Source organism: Hevea brasiliensis, chromosome 9, assembly GCF_030052815.1.
Source record: "Hevea brasiliensis isolate MT/VB/25A 57/8 chromosome 9, ASM3005281v1, whole genome shotgun sequence".
NCBI classification, from domain to species: domain Eukaryota; kingdom Viridiplantae; phylum Streptophyta; class Magnoliopsida; order Malpighiales; family Euphorbiaceae; genus Hevea; species Hevea brasiliensis.
Genome location: NC_079501.1, coordinates 92,361,209 through 92,378,504, shown reverse-complemented (window position 1 = coordinate 92,378,504; position 17,296 = coordinate 92,361,209). Strand labels below are relative to the sequence as shown.

At 31.0% G+C, this 17,296-nt stretch overlaps 1 protein-coding gene across 1 annotated transcript; it reads right to left on the bottom strand.

Annotated features, from left to right (window-relative positions):
• Positions 1–10,713: 10,713 nt before the first annotated feature.
• Positions 10,714–12,324, bottom strand: LOC110636742 (protein BIG GRAIN 1-like E). The gene has a single exon (XM_021786568.2). It carries the CDS (start codon positions 11,908–11,910, stop codon positions 10,951–10,953), a length of 960 nt encoding a protein of 319 aa, XP_021642260.2. The 5' UTR covers positions 11,911–12,324; the 3' UTR covers positions 10,714–10,950.
• Between the last annotated feature and the right edge of the window lie 4,972 nt (positions 12,325–17,296).

Genomic DNA, 17,296 nt, shown 5'->3' with positions numbered 1-17,296 from the left:
GAGCTGAGCTCCCCAATTTATTATATATTGTGTTTACAGGTCAGGTGAGTCAAAAACTGCTCGTTGAATGGTCCATTTTATGGTTAGACTCTATTTGGTTGAATTCTTAAAATTGGGCCCAAATGGGCCTTAGAGTTGGGTTAAGGATTAGTTATGCTTACTACGAGTCTCGGGGGCTTTAGACTGGCCCAGGTCCTAGTGTCGGTCCGGCCCATAGGTTGGGTCATGACACTTGAGAAGCAAAGTTGGGGGCTGACCATTGGTGATCTTGGTGTGGACAAGCTAGAGGGACAACACTTAGGGTCCTAGGTGCTTCCTAAAGGTGCCAATTGCATCCATAGTGCATCAAAGAGGTTAGTGCTCAAACTCCTCTTTTAAACTAGGGTTTAAATGAATTAATTTGTTACTTCACAATTTTGAATGGCAAACATAGATCATAATACATATTAAAAGTGTTTTAATATGTTATTGAACATTAAAATTAATTAGACACATAAGAGATGTGGCATAATGCATGAAACCCAAGAAAAAAATTTTGAAATTCAATGCTCCAATGTACTAATTTTCATGCTTCCGCTCCTTCAAATATATCTACGGGTAACCTAGCATTAAATTAAGGTAGGCTCTAATATCATATAGAGAAAATAGATTAGGACTAACTCTACCCCAAAAGCTAGCTTTAGGAAAGGTGATTTATCTTAGTCTTATATTTAGCGCAAAATTCTTATTTCAAATCAACGTGAGACAATAAAATAAATTATAATTTTTATTTTCTTTGAAATTAATAATTTTTTTTTTGCATGATTTAAATATGGTGTGAGTCATAGCCATGGGAGTTTGAGCGGCCCAACTTGATAGCAAATATTCATGGTGAGTACAAAATAGGTCGATAACCATTGCATGATTGAATTGGAAAATGAAACCCCTATCTGTCTCTCCATATCTCCCTTTCTCTCTCTCTCTCTCTCTCTCTCTCTCTCTCTCTCTCTCTCTCTATATATATATATATATAGCTTGAGCCTTTGATGAGAAATATGTGTTGATAGCTATAAAATGATAATGATATAAGAAAGGACTTCATGATAATGATACAAGAAAGGACTTCATCATTTGGATGTTTATGGCTCAAAATCCACTACCTCTTTTCTTACTTTTTTGTTGCTATTAGGCTCCTTGCGTCTATTTCACTGTTATTGCTCTTTGCATCTTTAGTTTTGTGAAAGTGACACAGATTTAACGTGCTTAAATTATTAAAAAAAAAATTCACTCAACTTTTTATTTTGTTATGTTAAACTTATCTTTCATTTTTTTAATGTATTGTATTTTTTTAATTTTTATTTTTATATTCAATAGAAAAAAATTTTAAATTAAATAATAAAATAATTAAATTTTTTTAAAAAAATTTCAAAATAGTTTCTAATACATTCCCGCACACAAAATATTCACTAGACTTGAAGCGTGGAGACCCACTTTATATTGTGCTGAAATATTTAATTAATAAATAAGAGTAGTTAAGACTTAAATTTTTTATCTTTTGATCCGAGAGACTCTAATATAATATCGAGAAATCATTTAATATAAAGTTTAAATTTAATGAAGGCCAAAAAAAAAAATTATATCTAATACTTAATACCCATTGAAGTTTTTTTTTTACTAGTTCTATCTAAAATATCTAATACTTAATATGTATTTTTATTTTATATTTTCTTTTTTGAATCAAGGGAGGGGCGAAATCCAAAAACAAAAGAAAACTAAGAACAACACCCACCACCCAGGGCCAGGCAGTGTCATGAAAATCAGAGGTTAACAAATGAAGAATTTCCCTTGGATTTAGGGATGGCAATGGGTCGATTTTTGCGGATATTAGATACAATCAATCTCTAATAGAATGGGTTTGGGTAGTATAAAATCGAGTTTGGAATAGATTTAGATTTGAAATTTAATAATTGTAATGGGTTTCGATCAGATTCGAATTTTACATGTCGGATATCTATTACTCAAATCTATTTATATAAATATTTAATTAAATATAAAATATATATTTTTTATAATAATATTTATAAATTTTTATATATTTTATTTTATATAAAATAAAATTAAAATATTTTATGAAATTATTAAAATTTTAAAATATAAATTATTAATAAAAATTATATTTTTTATAAATTATTAATTAAAATATATAAAATTAAATAGTTTAGCTATTTACCGGATAATAATAATTGAGTTTGAAATCGATTCAGATAATTGAAAATAAATTTTAATTAGATTTAAGATCCTTTCAAATTTTAAAAATATTAATTAGATTCTAATTTAAATAGCTAGGGTAATTTTCACGGGTACTCTATGCATTGTCCACTATCACATTAGCAAGACCGTCCACAGCTTGATTAGCTTCACGATAATAGTGATCAAGCTTTAGGGCCTGTCAGTTTAATCATTGAATACAAATTTAATAGTACATTGATAGATATTATCGATAACTAATAGCGATGATATTTGCTTTATATTAAGTGTTTGGTAAAATTATATTTAATATGATAAGATAATTTTTTGATACGTAAAATGACTAATAAAGATATATATCATATAATTTATTTTATTTTTAAATAAATATAAAATTATAAATTTATTACATTATATTATTTATTTTATTTTTAAATTAAATATATAATTATTAAATTAATATACTATATTATTTAAATAAATATATAATTATTAATCTATTATTTTATATCATTTATTTTATTATTGAAATAAGAAAATAATTATTTTTTAAGATAATTAAATAATTATAAAAATATAGATAAAATAATAAAATAATTATTATTGTTAATAGAAAAATTTATAATTAATTTTAAGTTTTTAGATATAAATAAATATTTTATATTTTATGTTATTAATAAAAAATATTTTAACAAAGTTAAAATATGTTAATTAAAATATTAAAATTACAAATAAAAAATAAAAGTATTAATAATATTAATTTTCAAATTAAATAAAAAAGAATAATATGACCAAAATAAAAAATAAAATCAAATCAGCTATCAGCTGATGAGAAACAATTCTAAAAATAGAGCTGATACAAACTGCAGCTGATGGGTATCATATCAGTTGTCCATCAGCTATCAGCTCTATTTTCTATGCTTATCAAATACTATAATTTACCTATTTAAATATCTATCAGATATCAACCGCACCCAAAAGGTAAATCAAACAACCCCTTACTTTCCAAGCGCGGCTCAACAAAGCTCGACACTGCAAGACCAGATTGCCAAGCTTCAAATTCGTGGCATTCCTATCCAATAATAGCTCGACAGATGCTTTAGAATCCATGGCAACCAGTAATCTTCTACAACCCATGTTCCAGGCCAAATGAAGGCCATTAATCAAAGCTTGAAGCTCAGCAGTCATGGAATTACATATACCCAACCGTACTGTACAGCCCGCCTTCTAGAGGCCATGATGGTCCCTCAGGACACCACCCCCACCTACTCGGCCAGTATTACCTCTAGATGCTCCATCGGTATTAAATTTCCACCAACCAACACTGGAAGGTTGCCAAGCAACAGAGATGATATTTCTTGTCAAGCTAGATTTATCTAAACTACATGAATCCCATCCATTAGCATTAGATAAAATTGGAATTTCAATATGTGTAACTTAGCATCAAGAGATAGAGCATTCATATTAAAAATAAGGTCATTGCATCATTTCCACAACCACCACAAAATCTGGAGAGAAGTAGAACTACCAAACAACTGACCCACAAAAGAATTGCCCTGATATAACCATCCCACCATAGGAAGAGTCTCGAAATTGCGAAATGACTTCGCACTCCATATTCTCTTCCATGCGAGCTTAGCTAAGGGACAATCCCTTTGAGCATGAACAGTAGTTTCACAGGAAGTTCTACAAATACTACATCCAGGATCGTTTGTGAAATTCGTCCACATCTCTCCTCATTTGTCATGATTTTACAATGGACCAGTAACCAAATAAAAACTCGAATGCGTTGAGGAACTTTAATCCTCAAAATAGTAGACCAGAGAGAATCAAGTACACTACAACTTAAGGGTTTTGCAAGCTTATATGCAGATTTCACTGTGAATGATCCACGAAAATCATACCTCCAAGCTATATAATCCATAACATTAGCATCTGAAATTAAAGAAACTGACTCTAAACGAATACAGAGATCCTCAGAAAGATAATAAGAAATTAAACTCCAATTCCACATATTACCGTCCCAAAAATGTGCAATAGGACGCTAAGGAAAATGGTGGCGAATATCCTGCGTAGTTAACGAAAGAAGGGGCATATCCACAAGCCAAATATCTTCCTAGAAAAAAGTAAACAGCCCATTACAAACAACATTATATATACCTTACTTCAATAGAGAAGCATTGTTGGTTATGCCTTGCCAAACAATGGCCGCGTTAGGCTTCCCTACTAAATTATTCACACCAGAAGAGTCCCCAAAATACTGGCCCTCAACCATTTCAGCCCATAAAGCATTATTTTCATGTAACAGATGCCACCCCAGTTTAGCTAGAAAAGCATCATTCATCTCCCTACAAAAGCGCACACCCTGGCCACCATGCTGAACTGGATGGGTGACTTGATCCCAATTCACAAGATGAAGGCATTTCTGTCCTCTTTGGTCACCCCAAATGAAGTCCCTGATCCTTTTATCAAAATCAGCACAAATCGATCTAGGAAAATAAATAGATTGAAGAAGATGGTTCCGTAAGGCAATAAGAACTGACTTTGCAAGAACAATGTGGCCTACTAAAGATAAAAAAAAATTCATTTTCCAACTTGCCAACTGAGCATCAATTTTACAGAATATAAGGGCTCAAAGCAAGCTTTCCCCACTCTCCCTTGGAACATAAGAACCCCTAAATAAGACCCAAACTCCTCCATCAGACTCATCCTCGCAATATCACATATCTGATTCTTCAAAGAGGTTTTTATATTGGTAGATAAAAATATCTTAGACTTGGCAAGATTCACCTTCTGCCCGAAGCTACCCGAAAGGAAAGAAGACATTCCTTGACAACTTGAATTTGATGTACTAAGGCATGTGCAAATAGAAGGAGGTATCTGCTAAAAAATAAATGCGAAAGAAAAGGATCCCTTCTAGATAACTTTTTACGATGCCAAGAATTAATAGCAACTGCCTGAGGAATACAGTGCCTTAACCTCTCCATCGCTAACACAAAAAGATAGGGGGAGATAAGATCCCCTTGGCGCACCTCTCGGGTCAGATTGAAAAGAACACAAAGGCTTCTCGTTATAGATGACAACGGATAGGGTATCCGTGAAAATCATCAAACCTGAATCCGAACTTGATTAATATTATTAAAACCCGAATTAGTCCTAAAGCCGATTAAAATTTATTCTCAACTATTCGAATTCGTCCAAAACTTGATTGTCATTATCCAAAAAATATCTGAATCCATTTAGTTTTATATATTTAATTAATAATCTATATAAAAAATTATTTTTATTAATAATTTTATATTTTAAAAATGTAATAATTTCATAAAATATTTCAATTTTATTTTATATAAAATAAAAAATATAAAAATTTATAAATATTATTAAAAAAATATGTATTTTATATTTAATTAAATATTTATATAAATGGATTCGGATAATAGATACCCAACATATAAAATCCGAATTCAATCTGAACCCGTCACTGGTATTAAATTTTAAACCCAAATCCGTCCCAAACCCGATTATATACTACTCAAATCTGTCCTATTAGGGTTCGTTCGGATCGGATACTCGCAAAAACCCGACCCGTTGCCATCCCTACTTCTTATTCCAATTTTCATCTCACATGCCTGCAAACATTTGTTAATGGCTAATTATTAGATATATCAAGAGCACTAAAAAATAATGCTCCATCTCTTACAGAAAAGTGGGTTCTCCTTATAATATGAAGAGTGAGTTTCACATGATTGTGAGAGGTGGTATATGTGCATCAGATGTATCTAATAATTTCTCTTTGTCAACAACAAAACCTAGGCCTCTGAAAAGTAAGCAAGGCGAAAAGAATCCAAAATGAAATCCCATCTTAATCGGTCATGAGCTTTTTCCAAATTAATTTTAGGATCATCCAACCAGGCTTCGATGAGGTCATAAGCTATGTCACATGGTATTTTTTTTAAGGTTTAGCTTAATAAATTTATAAGTAAGTTTATCTGTGCATTGTACGAATTATTTATTATTTTATTTTAATAATATAATTTAATATTTTTTTATTTTATATTTTCATAACCATATTATAATATTTTATCAATGATAAAATTCTTAATTAGCTATAATTTTATTTTAAGTATAAATAAATAAATTATAAATTGATTAACAAATTATTTTTTTATTTATTTGACATGTACAAATGAAAGTACACACAAAGCAAAAACAAAAAAAATATGCTATGTAACAATTTTTGAAGTATAATTATTAAAATTCTTAGATTTTAAATACAAAAAATATTTTAAAATAAATGTTTAAGTTTTATAGATAATTTTTTATTGAATAATTATTCATATACATTATTATATTTTTTTAAAAATAATTCAACCTCTTTCTTATTTAACCAAAAACTTAACTAAAAAAAGTTTATTTTTAGAGATATATAATATGAACATATTTTTATAATGCCTAAAAGAATTTTAAAATTCTTAAAAGAAGTAATGGAAAGAATTTAAAATAGGTATTTTTTTGAGATAAGATTTTTAGTAATTTAAAATTTAAAAATATTTAAACAAAAGTTAATATTTAATGTGATAAACTAATTTTTTATAAAAAAAAATATAAAAATAAATATAAAAGAAAGAGAATATGTCATATCTAAGTACTCTCATGAAGCTATATGGTACATTCTTATAAAGCTATTTTTAAAGCCTAGTTTTAATATACATGCTAGTCGTTTTATTATTTATTATTTTATTTTAATAATATAATTTAATATTTATTTTTTTTATATTTTTATAATCATTTTATAAAATTATATTTATGATAAGTTTTTAATTAATTATAATTTTATATCAAGTGTCAATATATAAATTTTTAATAATAAAGTATAGTTTTATATTTGATAAAAGATATAAAAATATATGATATTTAAATTTAAATTTTGAATTAAGTTGACAAGTAAATTATGTTCTATTACTTTTTAAATTTGTTGACGTACACTAATAAAAGAATAAACACAGTGGATTAAAAATATACATGTCACATGACGATATTTAAAGTATCATTATTGAAAATCTTATATTTTAAATATAAAAAAGTTTTTAAGATAAATGTTTAAATTTTATAAATAATTTTCTAATGAATAATTATTTAAATACATATTAATATAATTTTATAAAAAAAATTTATTATTTTTCTAATTTAACAAAAAAAATTTAATTAAGAAATATTAATTTTTTTTATAGATATGTAATATGACGAGCAAAATTTTATAATTCTTGAATTTGTAAACTTGAAAATTTTAAAATTCTTAAAACAAGAAATTTTAGATATATATTTTTTTATATAAGATAATATTTTAATAGTTAAAATTTGAAAAATATTTAAATAAAAAAATTGAGTGTTGGACAGGCAGCAATTTGAGCCCAAAAATTTCAGCCCACTTACTTTGAAAACGCAATCAAGCGCCAATTAGAAGTTGTTTGTTAGCTTGATGAGCTGGTGGATTCTTTTCGGAGCCAAATCAATTATCGCTCCTTGTAATATAGCACAGAGAGAATTCCATTTCTTCATCTTCTCGTCATGAATTGGATCTCAGAGGAATTTGCCTCTAACTTAAAGGTATAGCTATTGCGTATATCTCTTCCATTTTCTATCTCCATCTTACTTTCCTGGCAAATTTTTTTTTCCTTGATTATTATTGTTGACAATTAAAATGCACAACTTGATTGGTAGAAATTTGGGTTTTGACTTATGGTGGTGTTTGGAATTTTTGTTGATCATCTTAACTTCATACTTGCATTTTTTTTTTTTTGGGTGGAATTTATGTCCTCTTGAAGGAAATCTAACTGTTATTGCTGGTTTCTTACCTACATTTCTCATGAAATATGAATCAGAAACTTGCACCAGGAATTGGATCACTTGTACATCTCAATGTGAGGATCAATTAAGTTTTAGGTGCATGTTAATGATGCTCTGAACTTAGGAAGCAAAACAAAAAATCCCGAGCAAAATTGGTTATCACTTGTCTAATTGAATTGCACACTATGCCTTGGTGACTTCTAAATCACATAACTAGTAGCAATCATATGATCATTTTCTGAGATAATTTGATGACACATGAAAAAGTTATGAGAGATCTATCCAGCATAAACTTGGGCAGCTATTGAAGCATAAAACTAGATTGTAAATACAGAATAATAATGGATATATAATTGGAAAATTTATGCCTGAAATGGGTAAGTGTAGACATAGTTCTTGGTACGCTTACAGAGTGGCTGAACGGTGAACACACATTCTTTTGCTTGTGAGTTGTAACAGACGTCAACTTCTGAAGTGTGTTTTGAAGATTTGCTTTCATGCAGAATCATTTTGTATCGAGATTTGATTATTATTTCAGTGTTCATAGGCTAAAGCATCAAATATAGAAGGCATTTACATCATTACATGTTGAAGGCTAATTTTTCTGTAACTTCTCATCTTGTCTTGTTAACATACACTTGGGCATAAATGGATTGTGCGGTGATGTAATTGCTAACTTTGATATTCTATCTTTTATAGATAGCTTGCACTAAGTGGTCCTCAAGCTTTTATACTATTAAATTTGTTGATTTTAGCTGTGACTTGAATTTCATTCCTGCATAAAGAATGATGTCACTTTATTGCATGCTTCTGGATTAAATATTATATTTTCTTTATACCTCTAATTATGCTTATTGTTGTTAATGAGATTCAGAAACAGTTTCTAGGATTATCACTATTATTTATCAATTAAATGATATATTTATATATATTTCCAGGGAAAATAAGCAAAATTCATTTTTCCAAAATTGAATTATAGACCTGGTATCTGCATGCTCTTGTACTGAGGTAAATTCAGCAGATTCTTTTATTTATTTCCCTCATGTTTGAGTATGTTAGTTTTGTCTCTAACCCATCTCAAGCTATTTCCTTTGAGACAATTGTCTTGGGCTTAGGGCCATGTATATACATATATAAATGAAGATCAAAACAAGGATATGGGATTTTTTTATTTTACAACTTTAAGAAAAGGATGACAGATGATTGTCCACAAGAAAGATTATCTCGTCTCTATCTGTCTGTGTATGTGTGTATCAACCTTCTAATGACATCTCCTTTTGAATAAGCCCATGTTAGGGCCCTCCACCCACTAGCTGCTTGCTTTACATTACCACGACCCCTTTTGCTGCCTTTTGCATCATTTGCTTGTATCATGCCTTCTTATGGTCTTTTGGGTGCTCTGTGCATCATTCTTTCTAAAGGCTATCCTTAGCGTTCATGATCACTCAATAGCTCCAAACTTTAAGCTTTATACATATGAATGCACGTTCACGTGCACCCTGAAACCCAGCCTCCACATTTGGCAATACATACTACTTGGTTTAATAGTCTACCTTTGCTGTAGGCAAATCCATCACTGCAATGTGTTGCACATAGGGCCCTTGGCTCATTTGTCTGAAGAACTGAAGAACACATAAAGTGTTTGGTTCACATTGCATTTTAATCTTGAAATACAGTTAAGCAGGAAGAACACAAAAATTATACAAAAGATGAAATGACAGATGCCGGCTCTTATCAAGCTCTAACTGTATATAATATGTCATTTATAGGGTATTATAGGCAATCTTTAGGGCTATACAAATGTTTAAGCAATGTTTCCATGCACATATGATTTGATCATCCCCACATGGCATTTCCTTTTTGCCATAATCAATGTATATCTTCGAAAGTTGCGATTAGTTTAACCAAAATTAATATTATAATCTTGAATGGACCTCATTTGGTTTTGTCTTGATTCTGCCACTAGTGCTGCGAAAATACAATGGCATTTGCATGCTTTTCTGTGTTGATCATGTGAATAGACAGAATGCACACCTTATTATCATCAACCTCCTAATAATTTGAGTTTTGCTAATAAAAAGTGCAATATTAGGAGGGTCTTGTTTCCGTACAGCTCAGCTTTTGAAACTTCCAGCCATCATCTTGTTCATACATCCTTCCATTTCATGTAGATGATCAATCTACGCTTAAGCATAAATCCTGTAGATTCCGAAATCCTTCTTTCCAGCTTCATCATCTACTTTATTTCCCTGCATATTATTAACTGAGAACCAAATAGACTGCCTAACCATTTAACTTTATTAAAGGAAATGAAAAACTCTTTAAATGTCTGTGCAGATAACTGGGTTGGATGGCTATGATAATCCCATACATGAAAATTTTACAAATGCCTTCCATGAATATGCCCATTTTTTCCCAATAATTTATTCCTCATCCAAAATTGGCGTGGGGGTTCTGGGGAGGTCAAAGGTAGACGTGCTCTGTACTTGCATACACCACATAGGCGGGAGGAATATAATATGTAATCTATAATTGTTCCTTGTCCAAAGTCAAAAGATTAAAAGATGCAGTCCACATGGGTTGATAATGCTTTTGCTTCTCTATCAATTTAGTGGAAAAATCACTAATCATGCCACAATCTAAGCAAGACAATCCAATGGTAGACTTCTAATATTCTTCAATCCAGCGCCAAAAACCAAAAAGTAGAGAAAGACAAAGAAAGACAAAGAAACATTACATACTGTACACACAGAGAAACAGCATGGAAAGCAGATGGCCACAGCAAGAAATTGCAAAATCTAGGAAATCAATATTCTTCTCACAGTTTCTAATAGTAATAACAACAAAGAACGCATCAACAAGGGGAAAATGTACATTCTAGAGGGTGCCATTGGAAATTGGTGCTCCCCTTTTGATGCTATCCATATTTGTCGTCTCATACACAGGCAGACCACTTGAATAGATACCCAAGTCATAGTTTTGCAATTCAAACAAATCAGAACTTGAATCACTCTCAGCTCCATCATCCACCTTATCGAACTTTCTAAATTCCTTCTCTTCTGGTGGATACTGATCAACCCAAATCCTATCTTTCTCTAAATATCGATGACCAAGGCTCTTGGGTTTCTCAGAAAATCCATCACTGCATTTAAATTTCTCATCCAACCATGATAAATCTGTGTTCCTTTTCTCATCCAATACCTCATTCTGGAAGACTGTGGATTTCACATTTCCATTGTGCTTTGACAAGGAAAGTAATTGCTTGTGATCTGAATAGCTTCTGAAGTCCTTGTAGCTCTTTGTTGGAGTGTGTGCATAAGGAGGGGGTGTTCTAAAACCAGAACTCGAAGAAGAATACAATGATTTTGTATCAGCAGTGCTTGAGCTTCGAAAATGACTAATGCTGCTCCTCCTTTTCCTTCTTCCACTAGGGCTTTCATCTTCATCTTTCATTGATTGTGTGGCAGACTTTGATTTCTTCTTTTTAGAGCTTGTTTGATTGAAGAGAGAGTTCAAGAAGCTAGCTAGCCTACCACCTGGAGATCTTGGTTGCTTATATTTCTTCTCCTTCAATATTTGTTTTTCCACTGTGTGAGACTGTTGAGGTAGCGGATTTCTCATCGGTACGTCTAAGCTCATTCTTCCTCCTCTCCAAGGATGTCTGTGATCTTCTCTAATGACTTTTTGTGTATAAGTTGCACCATTATAGCCCACAGCTTCATTGTATCCTGAGAAATACCTTGATGCCTCAAACACATCAAGCTCATCAGAATCATTTCTGCGATGAAACAATTTCTTGTGAAGTTTAGATGTTTCTGAGAGTCCTGTGATGGACATGGTTGAAACTGAAAGTTTCTGCTATGTGGTGTGGAAATTCTGTTTGGAAGTTAGGTCAAAAGAGTGAGAGGCATTTATTGGAAGAGAAGCATGAGAGAAAGGGTGTATAAAGGGGAAGGGGCTTGATAGATTGTAGAGGGAAAGGAATGGTTTTGAAATGATTGAGAGTGGTGGGAGGGTTGGCTATATAATAATCAATTTCATTGCAATGTCTATGATATTATATGATGAAGGGTGTTTATGGAGAGGACCCATATTGATGTGAATTTTGTGCTTTATAGTTTACAGAAGAGGAGTGGGGTACAAGGGAAACATGCTTTTATTCTTCTCACTGTGAAAACCATAGGTTTTGTTTGGGATGGTGGGGGGCAAAGTGCTGTGCTTCCTTGGATTCTAGGATTCTACTCTGTTTCAGTGGGATTGGCTTTCAAGTGGATGTCGGCTATGAGGTCATGGACATATACCACAAGCCTAACTTTGCTTATATTTATGTTTTTATCATCATTGTAGAGTTGGAGAATTTGGTAGATCCTCCCATTCTTTTGAGAGCTTGCAAGTCACTCTTTAATTATTTGGAATCTTAGATAATATCACTAATTTATTTACTGTAGCATAGTTTGACTTGCTGACATAAATCATCCATACATATGGCCCGATAATGTCTAGTTGCCTCATCTTTTGGATTTTTTAGATTTGAGTCTTTTGATAGAGCTATCAAGCCAAGGAGAGGGGCTGGATAACAACCCATTGGCTCTAAGTTGGAGGTATTATAGTGGTTGGACTCTTTGGGGAAAGGATAATTTCTCTTGCATTAATAGTTTATCTTGATAGTCGTTTGGATTACAAGAAAGCTATATAGTTAGGCATTGTTTGGTTGAGATTAAGTAGACTAAGTAGAATTTTATGGGAAGTGTTAAAGTTTTGTTTGGTTTATATAATTGTATTATCTAAAAGTAGTTATTCTATTTCCACAGGTGTTGATAAATTGCATTTTCTTAGTTAAATGTAATGTGATTTATCAATTTATCTTTTAATTTATTACAGTTAAAATTATATTATACATATTATTGTCTTTTATCATTTAAAAGTAAATTACTTTCTGAGAAATTAATTTGTATACCAAATTTATTTGTATTATATTTTCTGAAAATTGAGTTCATGGAAGTGTTCTTTCTAGGAAGTGCAGCATTTTAAACTAAGACTCTATTTGTTTCATTCGCATTTTTTACCGTTTAAGTAAAGTAAAAAATAAAAAAAAAGAGTCAACGAAAATATTGTTCCGGTTAAAGAGAAAATTAAATTATTTTTAAAGAAAATGATTTTCTCTTTTCAAGGGTTATTTTCTAGACTTTGATAGTATTATTAAAATATAAAAATATTTATATATATATGACACAAACGCATACTATTAGTTTAATATTATAACTAACTAATGAAAAATATTTTCACAGTTCTTAAAAAATAATTTTTATAACTTCCTTTTTTTAAAAGAAGAAATTATTTCCTTTAAAAATGATTTAGTTTTTCTTTTAATCACAACAATATTTTTGTTGATTATTTCTTTTGTGCTTCAAACGTTAATAACTGTGAAAAAAAATATTTTCTATGAAATAGATAGAGCTTAAGTTATTTTTTGGAAAAAGAAAACTTAATAAGCCTTAAATTCTAGTTGTCAAATCAAATAATTTAATTACAAGTGGTAAAAAGTATAAATATAAATTATAAAGATCATAAATCCACAAATATAAATTATAAACCCACTCCAACGAGGTCCAAAAATGATTAGTTTTCCTACTTTGTATTTTGGAATTCAAGCGCCCTTTTACAATGTCCTTATCAATAAACCTTAATTAGTGCTTGTCTAGTGCTTGTCTGTTAAAGGTTGAAAGAAAAGAAAAGAAAAGAAAAGAAAAGAAAAGAAAAGAAAAGAAAAAGTTGACAGTAAGAGCTAAGAATTAGGAATTATGAAAATTGAAGTTGGAAAGAATATTTAGATCGTATGTAGAGTGAAAGTAGTAGTGTTATTAAACCGGATCATGTTCGCCAGGTTGATCCAATGAATCAGTGATTTGTATACTAAATTGAGTTGAATTTAATTTGTATATTAAATTGGGTTGGATTTTTAGTTAAATTAGATAATTAAAAAAAATTAGTAATAGGATTGAATTAATTGCATTAGTAATTTATGTGATCCTATTGATTGAATTATTGACCCAATAACGGAAAAATGCGGATGAAAGAAACATGTTTCATATTAATATTTAAAATTTAAAAATAAATATAATATGATAAATGTTGAAATTTTAATTTTAAATTATTAGAGATTTGAAAACTCAAAGCGCCTGGGGAAACACACAATGGGTTTAATATTACATTCAATTCAAAACTTTAAGGCAATGGGTGTATAAGTTATTCGCGCTCATATCTTTTACTCATCCCATTTTTTTCTAATACAGAAATTCCACACTTACATAGTCTTATATTATTTATGTGATTTGAATTTTGGATGTGTCTGTATAAACTTAATTACGATCCGATTTGAAAGTTTCACACTGCAATTCGATTATGATAAAAAATGAAGTCTGTGGTGATAGCGGAGAGTTGTGAGGTATTCAGAAACATATTGGAGTTAGGGTTTGAGAGTTTTGAGTGATTGTATCTTCATCATAGTAAAACTTTTTCTATTGCTTTGTCCGTTGATGTAAACCTTATAATCAAATTATGCAAATCTTGTATTATTCTTCTCCTCTTTTCTTATTCTATGTGATTATGTGATTGTATGCTTTAAATTTACGTGCCTGTTATAACATAAATAAATAAAATTAATTAATAAAATATATTTATTTATATTAGTAAATGTTATATTTAATTATTTTTTAATAATCCACTAATTTAATTAGTGATCCGGTCAAGTTCTGAACCAGGATAATAATACTGAGTGAAATAATACATGCAAACTATTATTAAAGTTGTCATTAATTAGAGTCAATTTCTATCACTAAATCGTGTATGTGTGTATTCTATCTAAAAAAACCTTGGCCAACATTCATAAATGAAATCATGCTGACAAGAAAACCCATTTATTGTAAAACATCAATAAATGAAATGTATCTAAGCTAACATACAATTAAACATGACAATGAACCAGACATTTCTGTAGAACCACATGTACGAAACCCTATTTTCTTCATGATTAGTCTCTGTCAAGGGTTCTACCTACTCTTGGAGGAACACACACACATATACACACACACACACACACATATATATATATATATATATATATATATATATATATATATATATATATATATATATATATATATTGTTGAACTATAATGTTATTTCAAGTCCCACCAATAGAGAGAAAGAAATATTGTTGAACGACCTTTTTCAAAGTGTAAAGATTATGCATGCATGTACATGAATTGTAATAAACTTTTCTTCCTTTTAGATTAGATTTAGGCTTATAATCTAAATAAGTTTGGTCCATCAACCCCTACCTTGGTGTTGTTGGGGGACAGGCAGAGGTTGCATACATGCTGGCAAATATGTGTGGGGAGGGTCGCACGTGTGTGCCGATGGGTGAACCACCAAAAGTGCACACGTGACGTGCATACACTTGTTACATATATGCATACACACATTTGTTCCAACATATAGACATAGCCACTGGCCGATTCTTGTTTGAATTGGCTTGGAACCACGGATTCATGATTCACCAAAGGGTGAACTTGAACCAGCCTTTAAACTCTCAAGATTTCGATTCTAATTTCTGTTTAATTTGATCCAGCTCAAATTCAACAGTTTAAATTTTTTTTTAAATGAAAAAAATCAAATTTAACCCAGAATCGAATCAAATGACTCTAATTCAATTTTGATATAATTCATTCACAGTTTGAGTTAAATACAGATTTAATTGATTTTGATCCAATTTTGATCATGAACTGGCTCATGGCCAAGTCTACATATACAAATTGATTAGCAATACCATTAATTTTTAGATATATCATCCCAGAAGAGCCAATGGCAATGGGCAATCTGGGTTAGATGATGATGATGTTGATGATGACAGTTGCATTAAGATCATAAGGTGTTGTCAATTTTAAGCATTGACTGCCATGCTAAGTGAAGTGGAATGGTCCTTTTTTTAATATTTGCCTGAAACCAGAGCGACCACAATTTGCTGCAACAAAATCTAATTTCTTACTGTCTTTATCCCTGATAAAATCTGTAACTCTCCCTCTGTCAAGTACTTGGTTGTAGCAAAAGTTTTAGGCTTTGTTTGATTCAAATGACTTATATTTTTGAGAAGTTCAAGTAACTTAATTAAGTTAAGATAAGTAATTTATTTTTTAAGAAGTGAAGGAATTAAGAGCTTAACTTTGAGTCTATTTACCCCAACCAAACAAGCTCTTAAAGGCTACAAAATGCAATTTTTATTTTTTGAGTGGAACTTATTGTTTCATTCTGGTTTTACTTTAGTGGGTACTCACTGCTAACCCTAGGAAGCTAGGTTTTTTAATTTTCCTTGTAGACCTTTGGTGTTGCACATGGGCTATTGGCCTTATTAGGTAGGCCTGAACCAAAAACCTGATCTTCAAAGTTTTTCTGCTTGTGATTGATCAGTGGATGGTGGGTTGTGCATTGGAAGCTAATGATTATTTGTGTTGGCAAAGATTCCAGGCTAGTTGTGAACCACAAATTACAAGTATAAAAAATTCAATGGCTAAAGACACATTACACATCTGACAGATCTTAGTTTTGAGTAGTCCCTCTTTAATCCTTTAACCAGGTGCCCAATGTGCCTTAAATCTGGGGTGCATGAAGGACCTGCCCTAAGCCAGATTGGACAGTGGCCACATGTATTAGGCCTGATAAGCCACTTGTTAGGGATTAGCATAGAGTGGGAGTGGCCAAGGAGAAACTGTTTTGTCGCTAGTCATTTTAGCTCAAATCTTCATCACCTCTAGCCAATTTGTGTAAAATCTTGGACGGACACGTTTTAGATGTTGTTGCTTTCTTTTATTATCCACCATGCATTTTAAAAGTAACCTTCCATGGTCATGCTTCCTTCATCAGTCCCATCTCTTGCCCTTATGTTTAAGGCCTTGCTTTGTATTTTGCCCCTCTTCTTTTCACTTAGAAACCTTATCAGTGATAGGAAATCACTGGCTCCTAGTGGATCTTTTCAGTGTTTTTGCACTTGAGCGCGGCTGGTTTTAGCCCCTCAAAGGGTCTTTGATTCAGGGTGCAATGGCCCAATTAGTGGACCCTTAAGACCCACTATTGTTCCCTTCAACTGGGACAATGTGGGCACATGTGACCCACCCTTAAGTGTCTCCCAAATAATGCCCATGATTCCAATTGGTGGATTGCAATCACG